At 41.3% G+C, this 20,520-nt stretch overlaps 1 protein-coding gene across 2 annotated transcripts; it reads right to left on the bottom strand.

Moving 5' to 3' along the window:
* Positions 1-1,554: 1,554 nt before the first annotated feature.
* LOC139916195 (basic helix-loop-helix transcription factor scleraxis) lies at positions 1,555-15,075 on the bottom strand. 2 transcript variants are annotated; one of them, XM_071904998.2, is made up of 3 exons: positions 14,013-15,075; positions 13,274-13,490; positions 1,555-2,294 (listed from the first exon to the last, which is right to left on the bottom strand). In XM_071904998.2, exons 1-3 carry the CDS (start codon positions 14,438-14,440, stop codon positions 2,256-2,258), a joined length of 684 nt encoding a protein of 227 aa, XP_071761099.1. In that variant the 5' UTR covers positions 14,441-15,075; the 3' UTR covers positions 1,555-2,255. The 2 variants fall into 2 exon arrangements, with proteins under 2 accessions (XP_071761099.1, XP_071761100.1); XM_071904999.2 differs by lacking the exon at positions 1,555-2,294 and adding an exon at positions 10,726-10,751 and having other exon boundaries at positions 13,270-13,490.
* Positions 15,076-20,520: the final 5,445 nt, after the last annotated feature.

The raw sequence follows: 20,520 nt of genomic DNA, 5'->3' as shown, positions 1-20,520 counted from the left end.
TTTAAATAGACTGGTTATAGACTGCATTAATGACCGGCCTATTCCCCCTAAAAACATCTTAGCACTAAGACAATCTCTGTCTCACTTAAAGTAGAATGAAGGAGAGTTTTACATTTGACACAAAGTGCGTCTCAAACCTTTTGGTCTTGAGGATTATAGTATTGGGGATTGGTTACATTAAAAACTCCTCTTTCCCTGACAGTTTATACTAGAAAAGAAACAGTGTCTCTGTCAGCCAAAATGAGTCAGTGATCACATTGGGCTTCTGATGTAACATTTCCAGGCAATCGGTGCTTTGATTTTCCTTGGGATTGTATTTGTCGCAAGTTTTGCTGCAGGACCAGATTGGTGTAGCGCCACTCTGCATTCAGCTCCGTCCTACCAAGTGATTAAAAACACAAAATGTAAAAAATGTGACAAACTAAAAAAAATAAAAGGTAAGACAACATTCCGCATCGCTAGAGCCCCGCTCATTTTCCATGGAGGCACTGGACAGATTTCTCAGTGGAAGGAGAACAAACAGTATAGAGAGATGCTGAAAGAGAGGGACAGTGGGAGCGGGAGATGGAAAGAGTGGGAGAGAAGAGAGAGAAAGAAAGAGAGAGAGGGATTGGAGGAGGCCTAGATAGATAGATAGATAGATAAAAAGAGTAAAAAAGATAGGGAGAGAAAGAGAGAGGGGGTATGTGGTGCGTGGCTAAACACGCTGGAAAGCCATCACCAACCAGACCCTGGCCAGTGGCACTCCAGGGAAAAGAGAGGAAGAGCAGAGGAGGAGAGGAGGAAAAGAGAGAAAGAGCATGTGGAAAGGTAAAGGAGAGGACAGCGAGGGGACACAGGCAGATGTCCAAGTAGCCATACCTGCAGATGCAATCTGTGCCTTTTTTCCTCTCTCTTCTGCTTTCCTTTCTTCTGCTCCTGAAAAACCCTTCTGTTCCCCTGATCTTCTATCCTTCTCTGTCTCTGTCTACTCTGATCTCCGTTCAACAGAATGGCAACTGTCTAGAGCTGGGTGCCCCGAAAGAGAAACAAAGAAAAGAAAGAGGAAATAAGAGAGGGAGAGAGAGAGAGAGAGAGAGAGGGAGAGAGAGAGAGAAAGATAGATGTATCAGTGAAAGCGGACAGGGGCCGAGCGGCGATGAGTGTTAGTCAAGTCTAAAAGTGAAGTTAGGTTGATGCGAGCTACAGGTGGAGTTAGTTTCACTTAATGCTTGCTGCTTCCTTGGTGAAAAAGATTTGGGTTTTTTTTAAATATTCCCAGCTGCCTGAATGAGCAAGGAATGGTTTGGCCATCATTTCATTTGAGAATATCTCAATTCTGTTGTACTTAATATGTTATAATTAATAGGCTGCAGTACAGGATAGATTCACAATGGGAGCTTCTATAATGGCCGGAGGATTAGGATGAAGTGTACAATCTGCTGAAAATATCACATATTGATGAAATATACTTCCAGATATACACAAACATTTATTGGTCATCTTTAGTTATTTTCCAGCATCAAGACACTCTTAAAAATGATTATTAGAAATACCAATACCACAAAAGTTCCAGCATGTATTTTTATGTTGTTGTAATCATCCCAGAGAATGTTAAAATAAATTGTGTGAATGTGAGAATAGCCAATGTTTTGCAAGTAATCCTCATTATCCATCCAGAACGTGATATGCCCGTTAAATAACATAGTTTCATTATATAATGTTATGTCACATAAATATACATTTATATTTCAGTTTACACATTAATAACACACAGCTTTTGATGAATACAAATTCGTCTTTCATAAAAGATAGGTCTTGTGTGTTCTCCGATCATGTGCCGTAAGCTCTTTAGACTCAGAGGCTGAACAAAGAGTCGCGGAGTCTTTGAACAATACAGTAAAAAGTCCCTTAAAAGCGCTGTTAAAAAAAATTCTTCATGTTCTCGACAAGCATGTGAAAGCCCTTTAAAAGTCATTGAAAAGTACTGTTAATCTTTTGAAAAGTGCCTCAGACATATTTGAAAACACTCTGAAAGGTCATGTAAAAAGTTCTTGTAAAAGCACTGTAAAAAGTCTACAAAATGAAACGAATTGCAAAGGTCCTTGGAAAGTCCTGGAAGTGCTATAGAAGTCTTTCAAAAGTCTTTGAGAAGCATGGTAAGTCTTGAAAGTCTTCAAGACGCACTGGGAGAGTAATTGAAAAATCACTGAAAGCACTGTCAAAGTCCCAGATGCTGGACTGGCATTTTATCCGTTTGCTGTGCGTCCTCGTCGTTAGCTTCTGATGGCCGTCTTCCTGTCTCTGTCTTTGTTCTGAAAGAGAGAGAAAAGGCATCTCACATTATCAAGGTCTCAGCACTGAAATCAGGTTAAAGATTACAAGGTTGAATGGGCTGAGGAATAGAAGATCGAATTCATTATTCACATTTAATCCATTTGTCAGACATCGGTGACAGATAACCACAACTGGATCTGATTTCTTTTATATTGCTCTTTAGGTACAAAAGCTCTATAGCTGCAAAGGTAGTTCCTCTATCCCTGGTTTGTTTAACTATGGATCAGGATCCAAACAGACAAAAGTGTTAATGTATTTGAATGAGTCTGTATCCTAGGGTGAGAGACAAAATATCTGGTTCATACAATTCAGCAGCAGGGTTAGTGTAACATTAGGGGCTAAGACTGACATCTTCTAACTGATAAAAAAAAAAATGGATTGGCATCTTTGTGTTACCATTTCCATGTTTCCATGTTTTGCTTCCATCTTTTTCCAGGCACCAGCACTACATTTGATCATTTGCTTATTGCAAAGGTGATTTGTAAAATCACACAGCACTGGAAGACATACCAGCATGTGTTTTATTTGACAGAATACTACTGCTACTACTAGTTTCCAAAATATGTTACATATGAAAATAATCTGTATTTAAACTGTTTTAACAAATGAACAAGTTTCTTAGGGAACATGGGAAAATGTATTTTAAGATACGTTTGGTAGGTGAACAACACTGAGACTGTTTTACTGCAGTCACTGGGAGTTTCTGTGGGTTGTGTTTGCACTTTGGCTCCCGGGTTGAAAAAGTGTATGAACGTTGGCTGCATGCACACATGTATGAAGGCATACTATGCACACGCAAGCACACACATACAGTACATCAACTTTGGTAACCTAGATCGATAGTGACACGGTCAGCTGATGTACGGCAGCATTGCATGATATGCTGACTATTTATCTGTGGTATCAGCACAGAGCAGCCTTGATTTCCTGGCTGGCGAGGAGACTTTCCCTATCTGGCCAGGAAAATAACATCACATTTTCCCTCCTCACCTTGCCTCCGCTCCGCTCAGTTCTCAGGCCATCCACCACTTAAGAAATTCCTTTTCAACCAACAGTCGCAGGATTTTGTCAACCTATCGAACAGACCATTGAAAGGTATCTAACACGTGAAGCCACTCATCTCTGCTCTGCTAACTAAGTTTCAGTGTTGTCATCTACCAAAAGTAAACTCATAGCCGACAAATCTCTGAAAAAGTGCTTTCCTCACCTTATTGTCCTTTTGCAAACGAAAGGAAGCAAGAAAAAAAAAACTAAATGTATCAAATACTTTATGATTGTGAAACCAAATGTGCTCATTTCCAGGAACTAAATCATACATGGAGGAGAATAATCAAAAACAACCAAATGACTAATATGTTTTAGTTGAAGAACATACTGACAAATCGCCAAGGTGACTAACCCCAAATAATCTACAAGTTCATTTCATGCCGAAAGTACACAAAGGTGCTGGGTGAAAATTCTTAGTAGTGTTTTTCTGACCCTGCAATGGCTCTATCTTCTGTTTTTTTACTGAAACTCCGCGCCAGTCCTGTCCTCTCCTGACTTCTCTCTTCCCCTCTCCTATTCTCCTGACTAATCCTCTCCTCCTTTCCTCTCCCCCTCTCCTTCCTCTCATCAGACGAACACCTGTTACACATTTCCTCTCTGACCATGCACAAGGTGTAGGTGTTTGGAAAAAGTCGTTTGACTGACATCAACAAAGGTGGGTAGGTGTCTGGAATGGTATCAAGCCGTGATGAGAGTGAGATCATTGAAATTGGAAAGGAATCGGTCCTCCCACTGATTGAGGTGAGTGTGAGGAGACACAGGCATGTTAATGTGAATCCCTCCTCCAGCTGGACTGAGTGTGGAGGATTGTCATTGGATTGCTATTAGCTATGTGCATGTGTTTTTTTTCTTAGTCTCATGGATAACTGGTCAAACATAGATAACGGATTTCCAGCAGCTACAATGGATTTGATAGCGGAACAATTTCCGACTGTCTAAAACATCAACGGTAAACGTCAGGTTTTGGTGTCAGTGCCTCAGATTCAAAGAGTAAGAGCTTCTTTCTAGACTTATCATTTGGCACCAACGTTCAACAATCAGACAGGTAGATATCCATCATAGAAGAGGAAGAGATACCAATTTCTCCACTGACAGTAGCCTCAATAGACCAGAATGCAATGCAGCCACCAGAAATGCTGCATTTTGTGTCAAATGGAAAAACTCGCTATCACTTTCACTATCGCTCTCTCCACCTACACGTAAAAACCAACAGCTGGATGCAACAAGTTCAGGCGTGTTCTCTGGGGGTTGTTGAAAGGCATTCTGGGAAATCACTAACGGAAGTAAAAGTAGATGAGGCAGGTTGAGGGAAAGTGGGTAGACCAAAAAATAAACTACAAAGCAAAAGTAAATTACAACACCTCATCACAAAGTTTCCTTTTGCTATGAGCTCTGACGATTTAGGGAAGAGTATATCTAACTGGCATGAAACTACTCCTGCAGACATTCTGTTTTTAGCCCAGGACCCAAACGGAGTTATTTGACCTGACCTCGTGACCCAGGCTAAATGAAATCCTATAGTATTCTTGTCATGTGGGGGATCCACTAGGCCTGCAGCTCAGTGTGGGTGTTGAGCCGCAGCTCAGGGAACACAGCTGTGGATGAGTCTTTGGCGAGGGCAGTTCAGCTGGAGTGTAACTGGTATAGTCAAAACAGGACAAGGGGGCTTTAAGCCGGACCTGGTAGTCAAAACAATCTCCTGAAGACTAATAGGGCATGGTCGGATGACATCTCTGCTCTCCCTCTCTCTCTCTCTCTTTCTTTCTCTCTCCCGCCCACTTTCTCCAAACACACACACACAGACATACCACTGAATTCTCCGGGGAGTGATTTGTCCGACACTAATATGATTACCTGATGATATTTACTTTAGATACAATATAATGATATTACCACGTTGGAACAATATTATTGTTTTATTAAGGTGAAAGGGGCCTGTCTTAACTTGAATATGAAGATAGTAAATACTCTCTTCACGGCATCTTATCAACTCTACAAATTCACCCACTTTGAATCCATAATATTGTTTTTCTGAAACTCAATCTGGGGTGTTCCTTTACCTATAACCGTGGATTTTCCATGCACTCTCTTTTCCTGCGTTAAGCCGCTCTGTCAAACACAAACATCTAATTTAGTTTCTGGCTGCACGAGCAGAGGAATGACTGGTTGGAAAAAATAATTCCACTTGGGTACTGGCCCGACAATCGTATAAGGAGATTGGTATTCAACCATGAAATGAAAACTGGCAATATCCCTTTAGCTTACAGACGATTTTATCGAGTGAAAGTCACATTTAAGTGAATTTGCATTAGTGCCTCAAGTGTCTAATATCAGCTTCACTGAGTTCCCTCATAAATGATCATCGATGTGATTGTAGAAAATTATAGACAGACATTAAAATGCTCCGATAAATAACACATCAGAGAAATCCAGACATTAAATTAAGCTAACTAACTCATCGAATGAGCCACAGCATGCTATTATGTGGCTTGGATACATCAGACACGTATTTCACTTTGACCCAGCGGTTTGCTAATAGGCATCGTGATGGCTTTTAAAAAACACTTGATTTATCTTAGAGTACCTATTCAGATGTGATTCGCACCAGCCAGCCGCACATGTATTTAATTATTCCCACAATTTAATAATCTGTCATAATGACTCCAGAACAACACCAACATCATTTTCACCAGTCTTCGATGACCTAATTCTGATACATTACACACTAACCGGCACTTTATCATCAGTGCTGAGATGTGCACTCTGCAGTAGCCAATATGTGTCATTAGCATCAGTGCTTGGCTTAATAGATATTGTTTTTAGAGACTGTACAATTTAAACCGAGGTTTTGGTTTTCTCTGTGCACTAGATCTGTTTTAGATTTGCTTTCTCCCCAGCTCAGTTTTCTGTAGTTTTGTTTCAATTTGCTCTGTGAGCAACCCTTTCCCTAATGACTAAATGACAACAGAATGATAGTTTTGCTAATAGATTTTGTTAGCTATCTGACCCGGCTTCTCCTGTTGGTGTTAAATTAGAGTTTAACTGCTTCCATCTGCACTGAAAATACACAGACAGACCCATGCATGTAGGCACACACACACACATACACTCACACACACACACCAAACATGGGCAAGTATGCATTTGAAAATCGCCTCCAATATATTAGCCACATTCGATGCACTTCATTAATATAGCTTGAAATGAGGAGCAAACAGACGAAGCCGTTGGTTCTCTTCATGACTTAACATCAGACACAAAACATTAACTGCAAGTCAACACTAACATTATCAGTGAATGAGGGTAGTTTAGTTTTCATCTATGACCTTGAAACTTCTATTTCATGCACCCAAGTGACGTAATGCTTTTTTCCAGTAAAAACAGACTAATAACCAAACGACTGTAAAACCACAGTCATTAGTGAGCTTCTGCACATGTCCCATCCATGCATTAAAGCTCTCTTAGGTGCACGCTTCATTTGATCTCTATAAAGAACCAAAGTGTAGTTTTTCGGCACAGTCTAAAACCAACTGTCCAAACTCTAGGATAAATAGCAAAGTTGATTATCCCTTAGAGTCTCTCTCTCTATTTCTCTCACTCTCTCTCTCCCCGTCTCCATCTCTGTTTCTCTAACTTCCTGTAGACCATTAGTTTCGAAAGTGTTGAAAGCAGAATCTCGATCCAGGGCTCCTTAACTGAGTAATCATATATTTTTTGGCGTCTCTGAAGAAGCAAAGAGCTGCACCCTGGCTGAAAAGGGAGTTTATTGAAAATTAGAAAAAGTTGAATGTAATGCCTGTGATAAAAGTGTCTGTGTGTCTGTGGTGTGTGTGTGTGTGTGTGTGTGTGTGTGTGCGCACGTGTCAGCGTTTGAGTGTGTGTATGAGCGTGAGGGTGGGCGAGCGTCTGAGTGTGTGTCTGCCTGTGTATGCTTCTATGGCCGTGTGTATGTGCGCTAGTGTGCATGTATATACGTGCCATATGTGTGGGTGGGTGTGTGTGTGTGTGTGTGTGTGTGTGTAAGCAGAGAGGGCGTTTCACAGAGCGTGGTTTCCAGGCTTCTTTAACATCACCATCAAAGCCCAAAGTCAATGTGTTTCTAATAGCAGCAGCTGAATTAAACACTGGGTCTACAGGCCTCACCAGAGGATAAATCATTTACAGAACAATTAGCTCATTTGTTGCTCTGCTCTACACTGCCAATGACTTCCAGACATAGGGAACAGCCTGTGTGTGTGTGTGTGTGTATGTGTGTATACGTATATGTATATACTGTAGACACATGGACACATACAATCTCTCTGTCACTCACATAAACTCCCATAAACACGCAAACACACTCTCATACACACACTCACACTCTCATACACACACTAAGTAGTGTAATACAAACCCACACGTAGACATGCACACTTTCTTTTTTTCTCTCACACACACACATGCAGTCTTTCTCATTCATTCACTCACACAGATACGTCGACCCATTCTCTCTCTCTTTCTCTCTCTCTCTCTCTCACACACGCACATACACACACGTGCACACGCACGTAGAAAGAACAGATACATTGGTCAGTTTCCTATTGCACAAAGCAGTTTAGTTCCAGTGTATTTCCATACGCCCTGCTTTCCAACCACCCACAGAAATAATCACATATAAAAGTTTTACTGCAGCCCAGATTTAAATTAGAACTATTCACAGTATTAGCAACAGTGTACATCATTTGGTGCATCTGCTATTTAACTGAAAAAGTTCAGTTTGTTTTCATTCCAAATATTCCAATTGTGCTTTCTTGAATTGATTTATAAATTCCTTGAAGCGAGAATTAAATGTCAAATCCGAGCTGTGCTATGAAATGCACAAATTGAATACACAAATTGAAGATACTAAGGAAATACACATAAACTCAACTAATTTTCCCCATCTCAAAAGAACGCAGGCTATTTGTAGTTACCACATTATAAGCATGATAATAGTTTTTGTCAGATTTTAATTTTCCATTGTAGCCAGCTTGATTTTGATTTAATGACATGTTGTTCTGGATGCAGTGATTTTTTTTTTTTTGACATTTTTGCGCTAATGTACGGTGTGTTTCAAATTTCTTTCTAGATAAAAATATCTTGAGCTGGATTCGGTTCACTTTCAGTTCAGTAAATTGGGGATCTCTTTAAAATTCAATAATTGGAAAATGTGTGGCTTGAGAAAATTGTCATATCCAACCTATAAGGAAAAAGTTGAGCATGAATGCTGTTATTGGCAAATGAATTGCAGTTTCTATTTACATTTGCAATTGAATGGAATTGACCCTGTCCCTGATTCTGGCCAAAAGAAATAAGCCACAATTGTGGAGGTAGTTGTAAAAATGCTCCAAGTGTTGTAGCCTATTAAACGTCAAAGTAGACAGATTATTACATTCAAAAAGCTTTGTTTTTCTTCTCCTAAGGCATGTTCCCTTCTGTTTTATTGTAGAATTACTCAGTAAACATCATTTGAGTATTAAGCTGAACATTATGCTACTGCAGCCTGGTGTCTGCCCAGCACTGCTACTGATGCACAACTGCTACTAAGTGTTTCAGGGTCATTACAGGTGAATACAAATGTTTTCAGGCTAACAGAGGTAGGCTGGAGATGTGAAAGCCAAGATAATTAAAGGAGTTGTACTAATGCAGTATTCCTGCGGTAGGTTGAAGCCAGATACCTGACAGTTGCACTGATCGGCAGAGGAAGAGAGGCCTAGCACAGGATATCTGGATAAATCAAGCAGACAGCACAGGGATTTGAACAACTCTCAGCACACCTCAATCCTCTATCCTCAGTCCTGTGCATTTCATTTACAGATGTAGCCGTCATTAGTGTCCCACTTTTTACTGCATGTACCACAAGCAGCAGTACACTAGTGTTGCACTGTCTCTCCACCCTAAACAGCTGTTACTCCTCAGAATTGTTTGGAAAATTAAAAAATAACTCTCATCCATTAGAAGGCTCAATAGCTTGGCTACCAGTCAAGAGATACAGTCTAAGGTTTGTGTTGCAATATCCCTATGAAAATAATAGGCTACAGTAGTAAAGTAGGATAGACTTCCACTATGGCCACCACTGTGACTAGGAACCTCAGCAACACTGCATAGGTTTCAGAAATCTTTAAAAAAATTATGATATTGATTATCTATCTCACACTGAGGGAAGCCCCAGTATTCACAACATAGATCTTCATGTGCCTCTTGAAATTTGGAAAACTTGGTTGGTCCCTGATTAACAAGATGATACAGTATATTGACCTCATATCCTTCTTCACCTGTAGGCACTGACTTTAAATCTCTCTGGATAATATGCATAAGAATACAGTATAATGAAATCAAAATACTATACCATTGAATATATATGCAATACTTTACCTTTCTCTGTGCAGTAGTCACTACTTTTAGTACTTTGTTTGTTTTGAAATAGTTATACTGTATACATACATAATAAGAGGAAATGAGCGTATACTTTTCTCACTTTTACCCTCTCCCACATTGGAAATAAGTGTAATTGAGGTGGCTGGTCTAAGCAATCTTGACAGCTGTGATGAACCTCAATGACCATGAAAACATACAAAGAGAGCACTCAGGACAGAATGTCTCATTTTACCTTCACAATCGTTTCCTCTCCGTAATCACCAGCACTGACTCTGCCCTTTAGCCCACTTAAATGTACTGTATAGCCACTTTTCCAGGGAAAAATGAAATGGTCTCAAGTTCTGCAGATCAGACTTAACCATTTAAACGCCAGCTGAACTTAGGCACCCCTTACACTTCTCCTTAAATAACTTTCAAGGTTACAAAAACAGACACATTTGGCAATTCTATGTTCAGCAATATGCTCAAGCCTGAGACACCATTTTGTTATAGCAGCACCGCTGCTTCGTAATTAAATATTGTGATATCTTACGCAGGTTGTTATCCATGTTAACCTGTTAGCTGGCTATGCTACATGCTATGTATCGATGGAGCATAAAGGTTTTAAGGAGGGACTTAAAGGGGAAATTAGTTCAACTGAAGTTTAACGGCCTTTTTAGAATACAAGTAAGGATGGTTTTCTATATGCTGTACATTTTGACCCAGCATTACTGATGAAGTGATGAGCATGTAAACTAGGCTTACACGTACGCCAGCGTGTCATCAGTGAAACATGTCGCTATAATGATAACTGGAACCAAACAGGAAAGTTTTTAAGGGAAATCCAGTGGGATTATTTTATGTAATGTAGGAAATTACACTGAATGTGCAATATATTAGGATCATCTTCCTGATATTGAGTTGTAGCCTCTTTTGCACAATCAGCATCTATCTATATCAATTGTCTCAAAGCTTAAAAATCCTTCTCTAACTCGTCTGCTTCTCTTTATCTCCTCCTTTGTGATTGGTAGAGATTTAATAAGGGAAATCAATAAGGGATAATGGCTTTTACCTGCATTCACCTCATCAGTGGACTTTATGAAAAGATCCCTAATGCTTTGTGCATTCAGTGTATATCATGCATAACAGAGAAATGTTGTTAGTGACAGTGATAGCCATAAAAAAAAACATGAAGTTAAAGAGCATAACATACGACGAACAATAAACAAGATATGTAACGTCAAAATAACAAAAGCAGCCATATTTGGGCGTGGCCAGCCAAAAGCCTGTCTGTCTGGGGGGCTTTTAGCATGAAAAAGTCTAAGAACTGTCTGCTACCCAGCATGCATTTACAGGCCTGCAGTACTGAGTTGACAGCAGCAGATAGTATTACACAGCTGCTACTGACAGCTTTGACCTCCACTAGACTGATCAATATGCAGACACACAGAGCTGAGGGAGGGGTGGTGGGGGAAAGAGAGAGAAAGAGGCCTAGGAAAAAACACACAGAGACGAGGAGACAGGGAGAGAGAGGGGAAAATAAGAGAAGGAGAAGAGTGTGAGAATAAGGGAGGAAACGAACAAGAGAGATGGAGAGAGACTCTGGGAGGAAGGAGGCAAAACGTGAGCGACCATAGCAGAGAGAGGTAGAGGGAAAGAGGTCGGTTTCCACACCATGGAGACGCTGGTGATCTCCCAGCTGAGGGTGTCTGGGTTCAGACACCGAGGACGTCTAGGCTTTCACACACAGAGGTTCAGAGAGGAGGGAGAGGGGGACTCAGGGAGGAGGGAGAGACACACTGCGGAGACTCGGGTTATCCCCCAGCTAAAGGGTCTCTGGGTTTAGACACTGAGGAGGGTATTAGCTTTCACACACTGCTGGGGTAATGGGGGAGTCTGCCAGATGTCAGCTCCTTACCCATAAATCCTGCTAAATGGGCAGCGGCTAGGTTAGAGGGGGAAAGTTGAGCGGACTTCACCTCTCTATCATCTCCTACAGAGGGCTAGTTATTGTTGAAGTCGGCGCTGGAGTCACCTCACTTTGATTTCAATCAAGTCGAAATATAAGTACAAACGGTATTTATTTGCCAGTGACAGAGCCTTCATTCTCCATTATTCATCTGATTGACAACCTTCTTCTGCCGAGAGTGTTTTTGATTACATCCATTTCCTGTGTTGATACAGTCTAAAGTGAATTGTGAACCCAGTGCTGGATGAAGTCCCCTCTATCCTGCATCTAGACTGCAACGGCCTGCAAGATTTATCAAGATTTCCCTCTCAGGGGGCAGACCAACAGTGCAACAGCAGTGGAGGAGGTTTGTAAAAAGCGTCACAACTTCATGCATCTGTATTCGAGGGAATACAACACCAGTCCGACCTGATCTGTCACTGAAATGACAGTTGTTTTTTGTTGCTGTCAGAGGAAAATCTTGTGCAACATTTAACAATGGCTTTATTCCTGTATTATTAAGTTGTATATTAACAAATGTACACAATAATACTCTCTAAATTTCCCTGATACATTATGTACTTATATGGGTATAACAACACCATGTAATAACAAAGTGTACAAGTAATTATTTGTACTTTATGTTGTTAATACATTGGAATAAAACCGATCTAAGTGACCAAAGCTTGTATCTCCGGTCTGTTTCTCAGGAATTATGATTAAAACCTTCTCATATTCAGACTGACGTCAATGCATTTTTGAAATTATACACATGGTTTTGGATGGGTTTCATTGGCTCCCGGGTCATAAAACTCACTCAGTACATAAATGCCCTTGTAAACTTTAAATTCAAATAAAAAAAAAGAAAAACACCACAATTGGAGTTAGAAGTTCTCGCAACAGCAGTGCAAACTTTGTCTGTCTGTTACAGTGAAAAGGGCTGTAGGCGTTACACTGTTTGACCCTTCTAGCGGGACAGTTTGAGGTCACTTCTCCACCACCTGTCGGCCCGTCCCTCTCTCACCTCCTATGACTCCAGTCCTTCATAAGCACACAGAAAAACACCTCTATCCTCTGTAATGTCCACTGAGTTTCCGAAACCACCTTGAACTTTTAAGCCACCTGCTCAAGTAAAACTAACCCCCAACAGTACAATAATACACAGTCCTTCACCCCCAAAGAGGACTTTAAAGAGGTTCTCCATTTAATATCCCTGAGGGCCAATCTGTTTTATAGCCACAGTCACTGATCTCAGGTCAGCTTTAAACACCAAACTGACCCTAAACCACCACAGGGTTTCCCAAAAGAAGCTTCACTGTATGATCAGCTTTTCCATTGGCTCAATCTTGGTGCTTTTCTATTTTTTAATTCAGGGAAAAGTTGCTATATTGCAGAGACCAGGAATCTATTTATGTTTTAATTGTTTAGATCAAATGGTTTGTTTGACATTTCAAGGGAATTTGTTAATTAGATGGAGGGTTTATGGTATGAAACTGTTTGGTTTGACTTGACCTGATCTTTTCTTTCATTTATTTATTTAGTTTATTTTGTTTCTTGTTCATCAGTTTATGGTTTTCGTCCGCTCACCATTTTCCTCTGGTTGCTGAGGCAGAAAGTACAGATGTGCTTGGGCTGAGCTGATTGGTCAGATCCTCGATTAGGGGAGGAGCTTAAGTGGAAGAACGGTGGTGAGGGGGCGTGGCATGGCTGTCCGTCATGAAGTCCCTCGCCCAAGAGCAGCACGTTTCCCAGATGACTGATGTAGCTGCTGGCCAATCGTAGCGTCTCGATCTTTGACAGCTTCCTAATAATCAAATCAAAACAAGATTTATTGGTATGAATAAGGAAGTATTACAATAAGACAATAAAACAATAAGATACCCATGAAAATATCAACAATGCTATTTGATAAAATTTGTGAGGCAAAGTATTGTGATATTACTATGAGGAACATAGACAGTGAATAAAAGGTTGATGTATAATAATACAAGGTGGTAAACCTATTCATCACCACTGTAGTCTAGAATGGCCACCGCCTGGACACTGGAGTATAACGTAATCTCTAACATTATAATACACCACTCATGATAAATATACACTCATAATCAGTATGCAGGGGTTTATTAATTTTTCACTGTGTCTAAGAATTTAAGTTTGTTTGTTTTCCAGTGCAAGGCACTACATTTCCCTATTTTGGTTCCCAACTGAAAGTTGTATGAGGCCAATTTGATGTAACCTGTCATTATCAATATCGGTGTGATAACAAAAACACTGATTATTTGCGTGTGAGAGAAGTCTAGTGTTGCTGCATGAAGCTGCTCTGTACCTGTCAGCGGGCTCGGTGGGGATGAGCGTGCGCAGCGCTGTGAAGGCCGTGTTGACAGAGTTGGTGCGATCTCTCTCCCGCGCGTTGGCTGCGTTCCTCTGGCGGACCTCCCCAACAGGTGGGGGGGTCAAGCCTGGGGGGCCGAGCCTCCCCACAATGCCTCCTACTCCTCCTCCTCCTCCCCCTCCCCCTCCTCCTCCTCCTCCTCCCCCGCACAGCTTCCTCTTCCTGTTCACCTTGATGTGAAAGGCAGACGGAGAGGAGGAGGACAGACGGAAGGCGGCGGAGTGTGGGGAGGAGGTGGTGTTGCGCTCCTCTGAGCCCGACCCCTCGCTCCCGTTCTCGTCGTCATCTTCCGAGAGCAGGGCGATGTCGCTGTACAAGAAGCGGCTTGCCGGAGGCGCCGTTCGCAGCATGGCGAATGTCATCTTCACCGCAACTATGGTCTGACGGCTACTGATCTGTCCTGGCAAGACTTCCTCCAGAGAGAAGCTGTCGGTTGTTGAAGTTCGACCGCTGTCGTTTACTGTTTGTTATCGGAAGTTGCTGAACAAACTTCCGGTTTGCTGGTGCAGCCAATTAAAGATGTCCACCTCTGAAACTGGTGCTTTTCCCCCAGCTGCCTTCTCTTGCTTTGCTGAATTTTGTTAAGCCAGGTGAGTCAGCGTATAGAGGGATGTTGCCCTTGCGATGCTGAGATATGCTTAGTTTCTAACTTCGCTCACTAATGGTTAAGCTTTCGACTGGATACAGGTGAGTTGATCCTAAATCAGCACTCAAGATCAACTTGACCACAGAGCTGCTGCAGTGTCGCAGGTGGCTGTAGCTTCCAGTTCCTTCTTGTCTCTCTCTCTCTTGGCTCATACAGAAAACACTTCACATCCCAAACACTAGTTCCTCCTTCAGTTAAATCCTTTGGAAGACAGCAACAGAAGTCATAATGATATGTTGAAATCAAATGACTGTTGAGTTCTCCTTTTTTTTTTTCTTCGTGTCTATAAACCTTTCTCTGAGTCCTTTGTTTCTGTGTCTGTTTCAGTCCCAGTAGCAAAAACTATTCCTGGCCAGTGGCAACAGTTTGACTGCAACTTTCCCCCCCTCTCTCTCTCTTTCACTCTCTCTCTCTACGTCTCCCTCCCTCTCTTTGCTCGGTGCTCCACGTGTGCCTGCTGTCTGAGTGTTTCCGTCTGCCTCTGGTCTTATAGCTGGTGGGAGGGCCGAAGGGCTCCTCTGCTCCTCCCTTTGAGCTGTGCGGGTCCCTCGGCTGCTGTCTAGAAGCAGGCCAGGGAGACCGGAGGCAAGAGGCAAACCATCGGCAGGAGGTTGTTTTGGCCGCACACTAGTTTGTTTCAGGGGAAATCCACCCTAAAACAGAACATGCATCATCCCTGTTGTTGTGTGAAAACTCATTTGTTTTTCATTTCTTTACTTGGATTGAAGGTTTATATGGATACCTCATTTGCTGGGTAGGTTTTATGAACTTAGGGCCCATAGAGCACACTGAAAAATTCATTGTTATATTGTAATAATGTTTTTATCTTATTCTGGGAAGGTGACCTTTGGGAGATAAAAGGTTCTCATCTGACAGGAGGAATATGTTTCATCTACGTCTTCGTTTACGTCTATGATCTTGGATTGTACGGTCAAATGACCGTCAAGAAAAACACATTTGAAATCTGTTTTAGGGTGGACTTCTACTTTACTGCTGCAAACGTTCGACCAAATGCTGCGAACCCATGCTCATTTAATTTTACAGGAGACCAATTTTTGCATCAGAAAAAGCTTGATCAATATTTTGATTCAATATTCAATCATTCAAACAAAGTAATCTATGGACATCTATTATCTAATATACCATTTTAAAGCTCTAAATGCAAGGATCAACAACCCAAAACAAAAAACAACTGACTTCCCCAATCCGCCTGTTTTTCCATGTTGGATGACATTTTCTTATTCCTGCACTATTTGACAGCCTAGTTTAGGAGCAGGCTGGAAGCAAGAGGCAGGACTGGGGGAACTTGGGATTGTAAAGGTAAAAAAAAGTGATACTTTGTTCAGCCGTTTTCTTGACAGCAAGAAGCTGAGAAGCTTGAGTGGTGAAATAAGAGTTTGCCTCTCTCCCTGTGTCTTCTTTTTTTCCCTCTGCTCCCCCTCTGTGCTGTTTGTCCCTGGACAGCAGGCTTGGAGGCGGGCGGCCGCAGCGCTGGAAGCTGAAGGCTCAGGCTGGGCTCGTGGCTGGAGCTCGGAGCTGGGTTTATTTAGCCATGGCCAAAGCCTTTTATCTGTAAAAAGTTGTGACGTTGAAGGGCCTGCAACTATTTTAACCTCTGGGGATTCAGCTTTTTGGTTGGAGCGTTGGTGATGAAGGGGAGGCTCAGGGGCTTGTAGTAGGGGAGCTGCAACTTTTACTCTCTTACACTCCCTATAACAATCTGTCTTCCTCTCAAAGAGCAGAAAGAATTAGACGAGACAGCAAGGGGAGTCAAGACGGAGGGAAGAAAGGAGAGAGTGTGAGAAAAGTAGTGGGAGACAAGACACAGAATGAAAGAGATTAAAAGAAAAGAGAAGGAATAAATTCTGCTTCTAATGAAAGATACAATGTAAAAATATCTGAATAACTGGTCATGCTGTCACTGTTGAAACACCAATCTATCTATCTATCTTACATACATACGTACATACACACAGTGTGAGAGGGCATTACACTGACACACAGGTACAAATTAACTATGTATGACAAGGCTTACTGGTGTTCCAGCAGTTTTGAAGATTAGTTTTGCCTTCAGATTTTGCTCAACAGTGACAAAATCAATATATAACAAAAGTATTGCACTAGCCTCATCAAGATATAATCAGCCTATTTTGCTCTTCCTACTAAAAGTTAATTCAGTTCGATCCTTGGCCACGAGTTCTTTATATTTTGCCATTTTCTTATGCATGATCAGACTACGTTTTATTTCCAAGAAACTGATTTACCTTGGAACTTTGTGTCCTGCTTCTAGTGTGCGGTGGTTAAAGGTTGACAACCGATGTAGTACTCAACTATGAACTCTCTAATCCTCAATAATACATTATTGAAAACCCTAAACCAAACTGCCATTGCTGGTATGCCTCTAATGTGTAGATTGGCAACAGTAAGCTGCTGCTGAAAACTAATAGCGCTATGAATAATCTGTCAGTTACACAATGTTACAGTCAGCATTCATCATTTTCTCTCTCTCTCTCTCTCTCTCTCTCTCTCTCTCTCTCTCTCTCTCTCTCTCCCTCTCTGCCTTCCTCCTGTCTATCTCTACCCTTCAATCTGACTGGTAGTGTTTATGCTGTGGTACTGACTGTATGAACGGAGGCCAATATTGGTTGCAGTGGTTGATTACAGACAGGAAGTGCTTGGGGCAGTTGGGATGAGAGGGAGGAAGTGGACTGAGGAGTCGGCTAGTGCTAGGTGGGGATCGAACCGCTGTCTAAATGGAGCAGTGAGCAGGGGACGTACTGTAAAAAGAAATGACACTCAACTCCAGACCTTTCCCTAGAACATTATACGTGCCTGGTGAAGAAAAACAGGAAAAGGATTAGGGATTGACACCCAGTGGCGCCCCCTAACACAGAGGGCACTCGGGACATCACAAAGTCCTTTACTCTGCATTGATAGGTCACCCGAAGGTGAAGTTTTAACACGCCGTGTCCAGCAGGACTTTTGTGATTGGTCCTCAGTGGCACCCCCTCGCAAACCATCAGGGCCCCATCAGGTCCTCTGCAATCAACTTTACCCTGGATCAATAACCCACACCTAGGGGTGTCACCTCACTGAGTGACCCAGTTTCAATATTTTTGCTGAGTGACATCATCGTTATCACTGTTATAGGCTGGTTCCTTGATGGTTCCACAACATCAGAGTTAATTCAGAGTGTTACATCATTGCTTTAAGATTACCTTCTAGATGTTTTAGATGTGTTCACAGTGTACACAGTGTTTTGCAATGAATAAAATATCATAAATAAAAGCAACATAATAGGTGAGTGGTATATAGAGGGTGGGGAAAATAACAGAAACACCACATGAAAAAGAACTTTGATGAAACTAAATCACAATTAAAGGCAGCTACACAGGATAGTCTTATTCATTTGAATGCCAATTAGCAGTATGTGCCAGCTTTAAAAGAGTATCATCACTTTTATGTGAGTTTTCAAAGCAACAAGAGACCAGTTCCAAGGAGGTCAAATAGTCAGTGCCCAAATTACAGATGCATCGGCCACAAAAACTGCAAAATTGGTTTTGCTCTGGCAAAGGGAACAGTCTTGAAAAACATGATAGTGTACGCCAAACACGGACAAACTGCCTCGGCAAGGAGGAACACTGATTGCAAGTCAAAGCTCACAAACAAGGATAGATCCATACTTAAAAGGATAGTTGTTAAATACCACAAATATGGACTCAAAATCACCACAGAATTGAATACCTCTGTGACACATGCAGTCTCATCAAAAAATGTGCATCATGAGCTTCACAAAGCTGGTATTTATACCAGCTATACTTGTAGCTAAAGCCAAAACACAAAGATGCATAACCTGGTGAAGGAGCACAAAACTTGGATCACCGAGCAATGGAAAAAAATATGTTGTGGTGAGTCATCTTTTTTTTTTTCTACATCTGCATGTGTTTACCTTTGGTGAAAGCCAAAAGATGCCTTAAACTCACAGTGTCTGTTACCAGCTGATAAACATGTTGGTGGATCTGTAATGGGATGGGCAGCCATCTCATGGGAGTCAGTAGTTCTCATAACTGCTCTGCATTGTCATATAACAGACAAGGAATATGCAGCTATTTTATAGGACGTGGTTCACACTGTGGCGCAAACACTGCTCCCTCAGGATGTTTCCATATTCCAAGATGATCATGCCCCATACACTGCTTCACAAATTCAAGAGTGGTTTCATGAACACCAGGATGAAATCAAAAGCCTTCCATGGCCTCCTCAATCACCAGATCTAAATGTCATTGAGCTTTTATGGCTAAGATCTGGAGCATGGAGTGCGAAGTAGATTTCCATTTCCTTCATTCCTCAAAGAACTGGATGTTTCACTTGTTGAAGAATGGTTCCAAAATTGCAGTACACACAGACCAGGACTTATGGCAGCTTTAAATGGGGGATTAGCTGCTCTGAAGGAGAATGGCCCTTCTCCTTATTAGGTTGATATTCATACATTGTTAGGTGGTTCTGTTATTTTGTCAACCCCCTGTAGAAAGTCTCTCAGTGTCACTAAACACAATCATATTTTGCAATTAATCTTTGTTTAAAACAGGTTTGCAAAAACCTCTGAGCCCACTTTTTAGTATGTTGCTCAAGGTTTGAACATCAGTCAATCCTACACAGACACACGCTTGAGGTTTGGAGTTAAACCAAGACCAAGACAGCTGAGTTTGTCTAAACGTGTTCAGGGCTAATTAAAGAGACCCAAGTTTTGTGCAGATTTAGTTCAGGGAAGTTTTAGGACACCCAGTCCTTGAAATCAGCCGGACACTGATACAACAACCGACCTTCAGAGATTATTTCTAACTGAAAGATACAGTTCAGTATTGTCAGCATAGCAGTGAAAGTCTTTTATTATCCTCTATCCAAAAGGTCCTACATTGAAATCAATGAAAAGCGACTTATCAAGTCCAGACTGAGGCAAAGTATATCAGCAAGAGAGACAGATGCTGTCAATCCCAACGAAAAGTTCACAGTCAGCTATACTGTAGAAAGGGAGAACATTATTATGGGCAGTGATGACAGAGAAATCAGTGGTACTGAATAAAAACCTAAAGTCAAAGAGCAGTATGTTATGTCATTTTGGGTCTTTATTTGCCTCCAACTTTACTGAAATATTAACCCAGCAAAAAAAAAAAAAACAACAGCAAATTTAGCGCACTGCCCAAATAATTTGGCTACTGACTATACCTCAGACTGTATTCAGATATATTTTGTCTGCTCACTATGAAGGTGCATTGCTCCAAACCAGCTCCACTCACTGTGGTCACTCATTACATGCATTAGCATGATCTTTCTCTGATTTGCATATCTCCCAGGAGCCTGTGGCTGGTCTAACACAGTATCCCTTTCTCTCAGAATTGCTGCCTGCAGGGCAGAAAACATTTGACTTGGTATAATGTAGACTTAAGTCTTTTCATAATAACACATGGCAGCATTTGCCAGCAAAATGTTGTGAGAAAAGGAAATAGTTACATTACAATATAGTAATAGTGGAATTTAAATAAAATTACATATGCAGACCTAGTCTACAACATAGACCATAATCATGTTGAGTGTGCCTGCATTTGACCGTAAAATGTTGGTTGTCATTTACAACTTATACAGTATAAGAATTCACATAAATACTTTACATAAAACTACATTAAATATGGACTAGCTCTACAATGTAAAACCTAGACAGTGCATAACATGGTTATGCAGTTACAGGCAATACTTATGCTTGGCAGAATGGAAAGCATGTACATGTGCTGATGTCGC

This window comes from Centroberyx gerrardi, chromosome 12, assembly GCF_048128805.1.
Source record: "Centroberyx gerrardi isolate f3 chromosome 12, fCenGer3.hap1.cur.20231027, whole genome shotgun sequence".
Lineage (NCBI taxonomy): Eukaryota > Metazoa > Chordata > Actinopteri > Beryciformes > Berycidae > Centroberyx > Centroberyx gerrardi.
The sequence above is the reverse complement of the archived record's forward strand: the minus strand, read 5'-3'. Positions and strand labels throughout refer to the sequence as shown.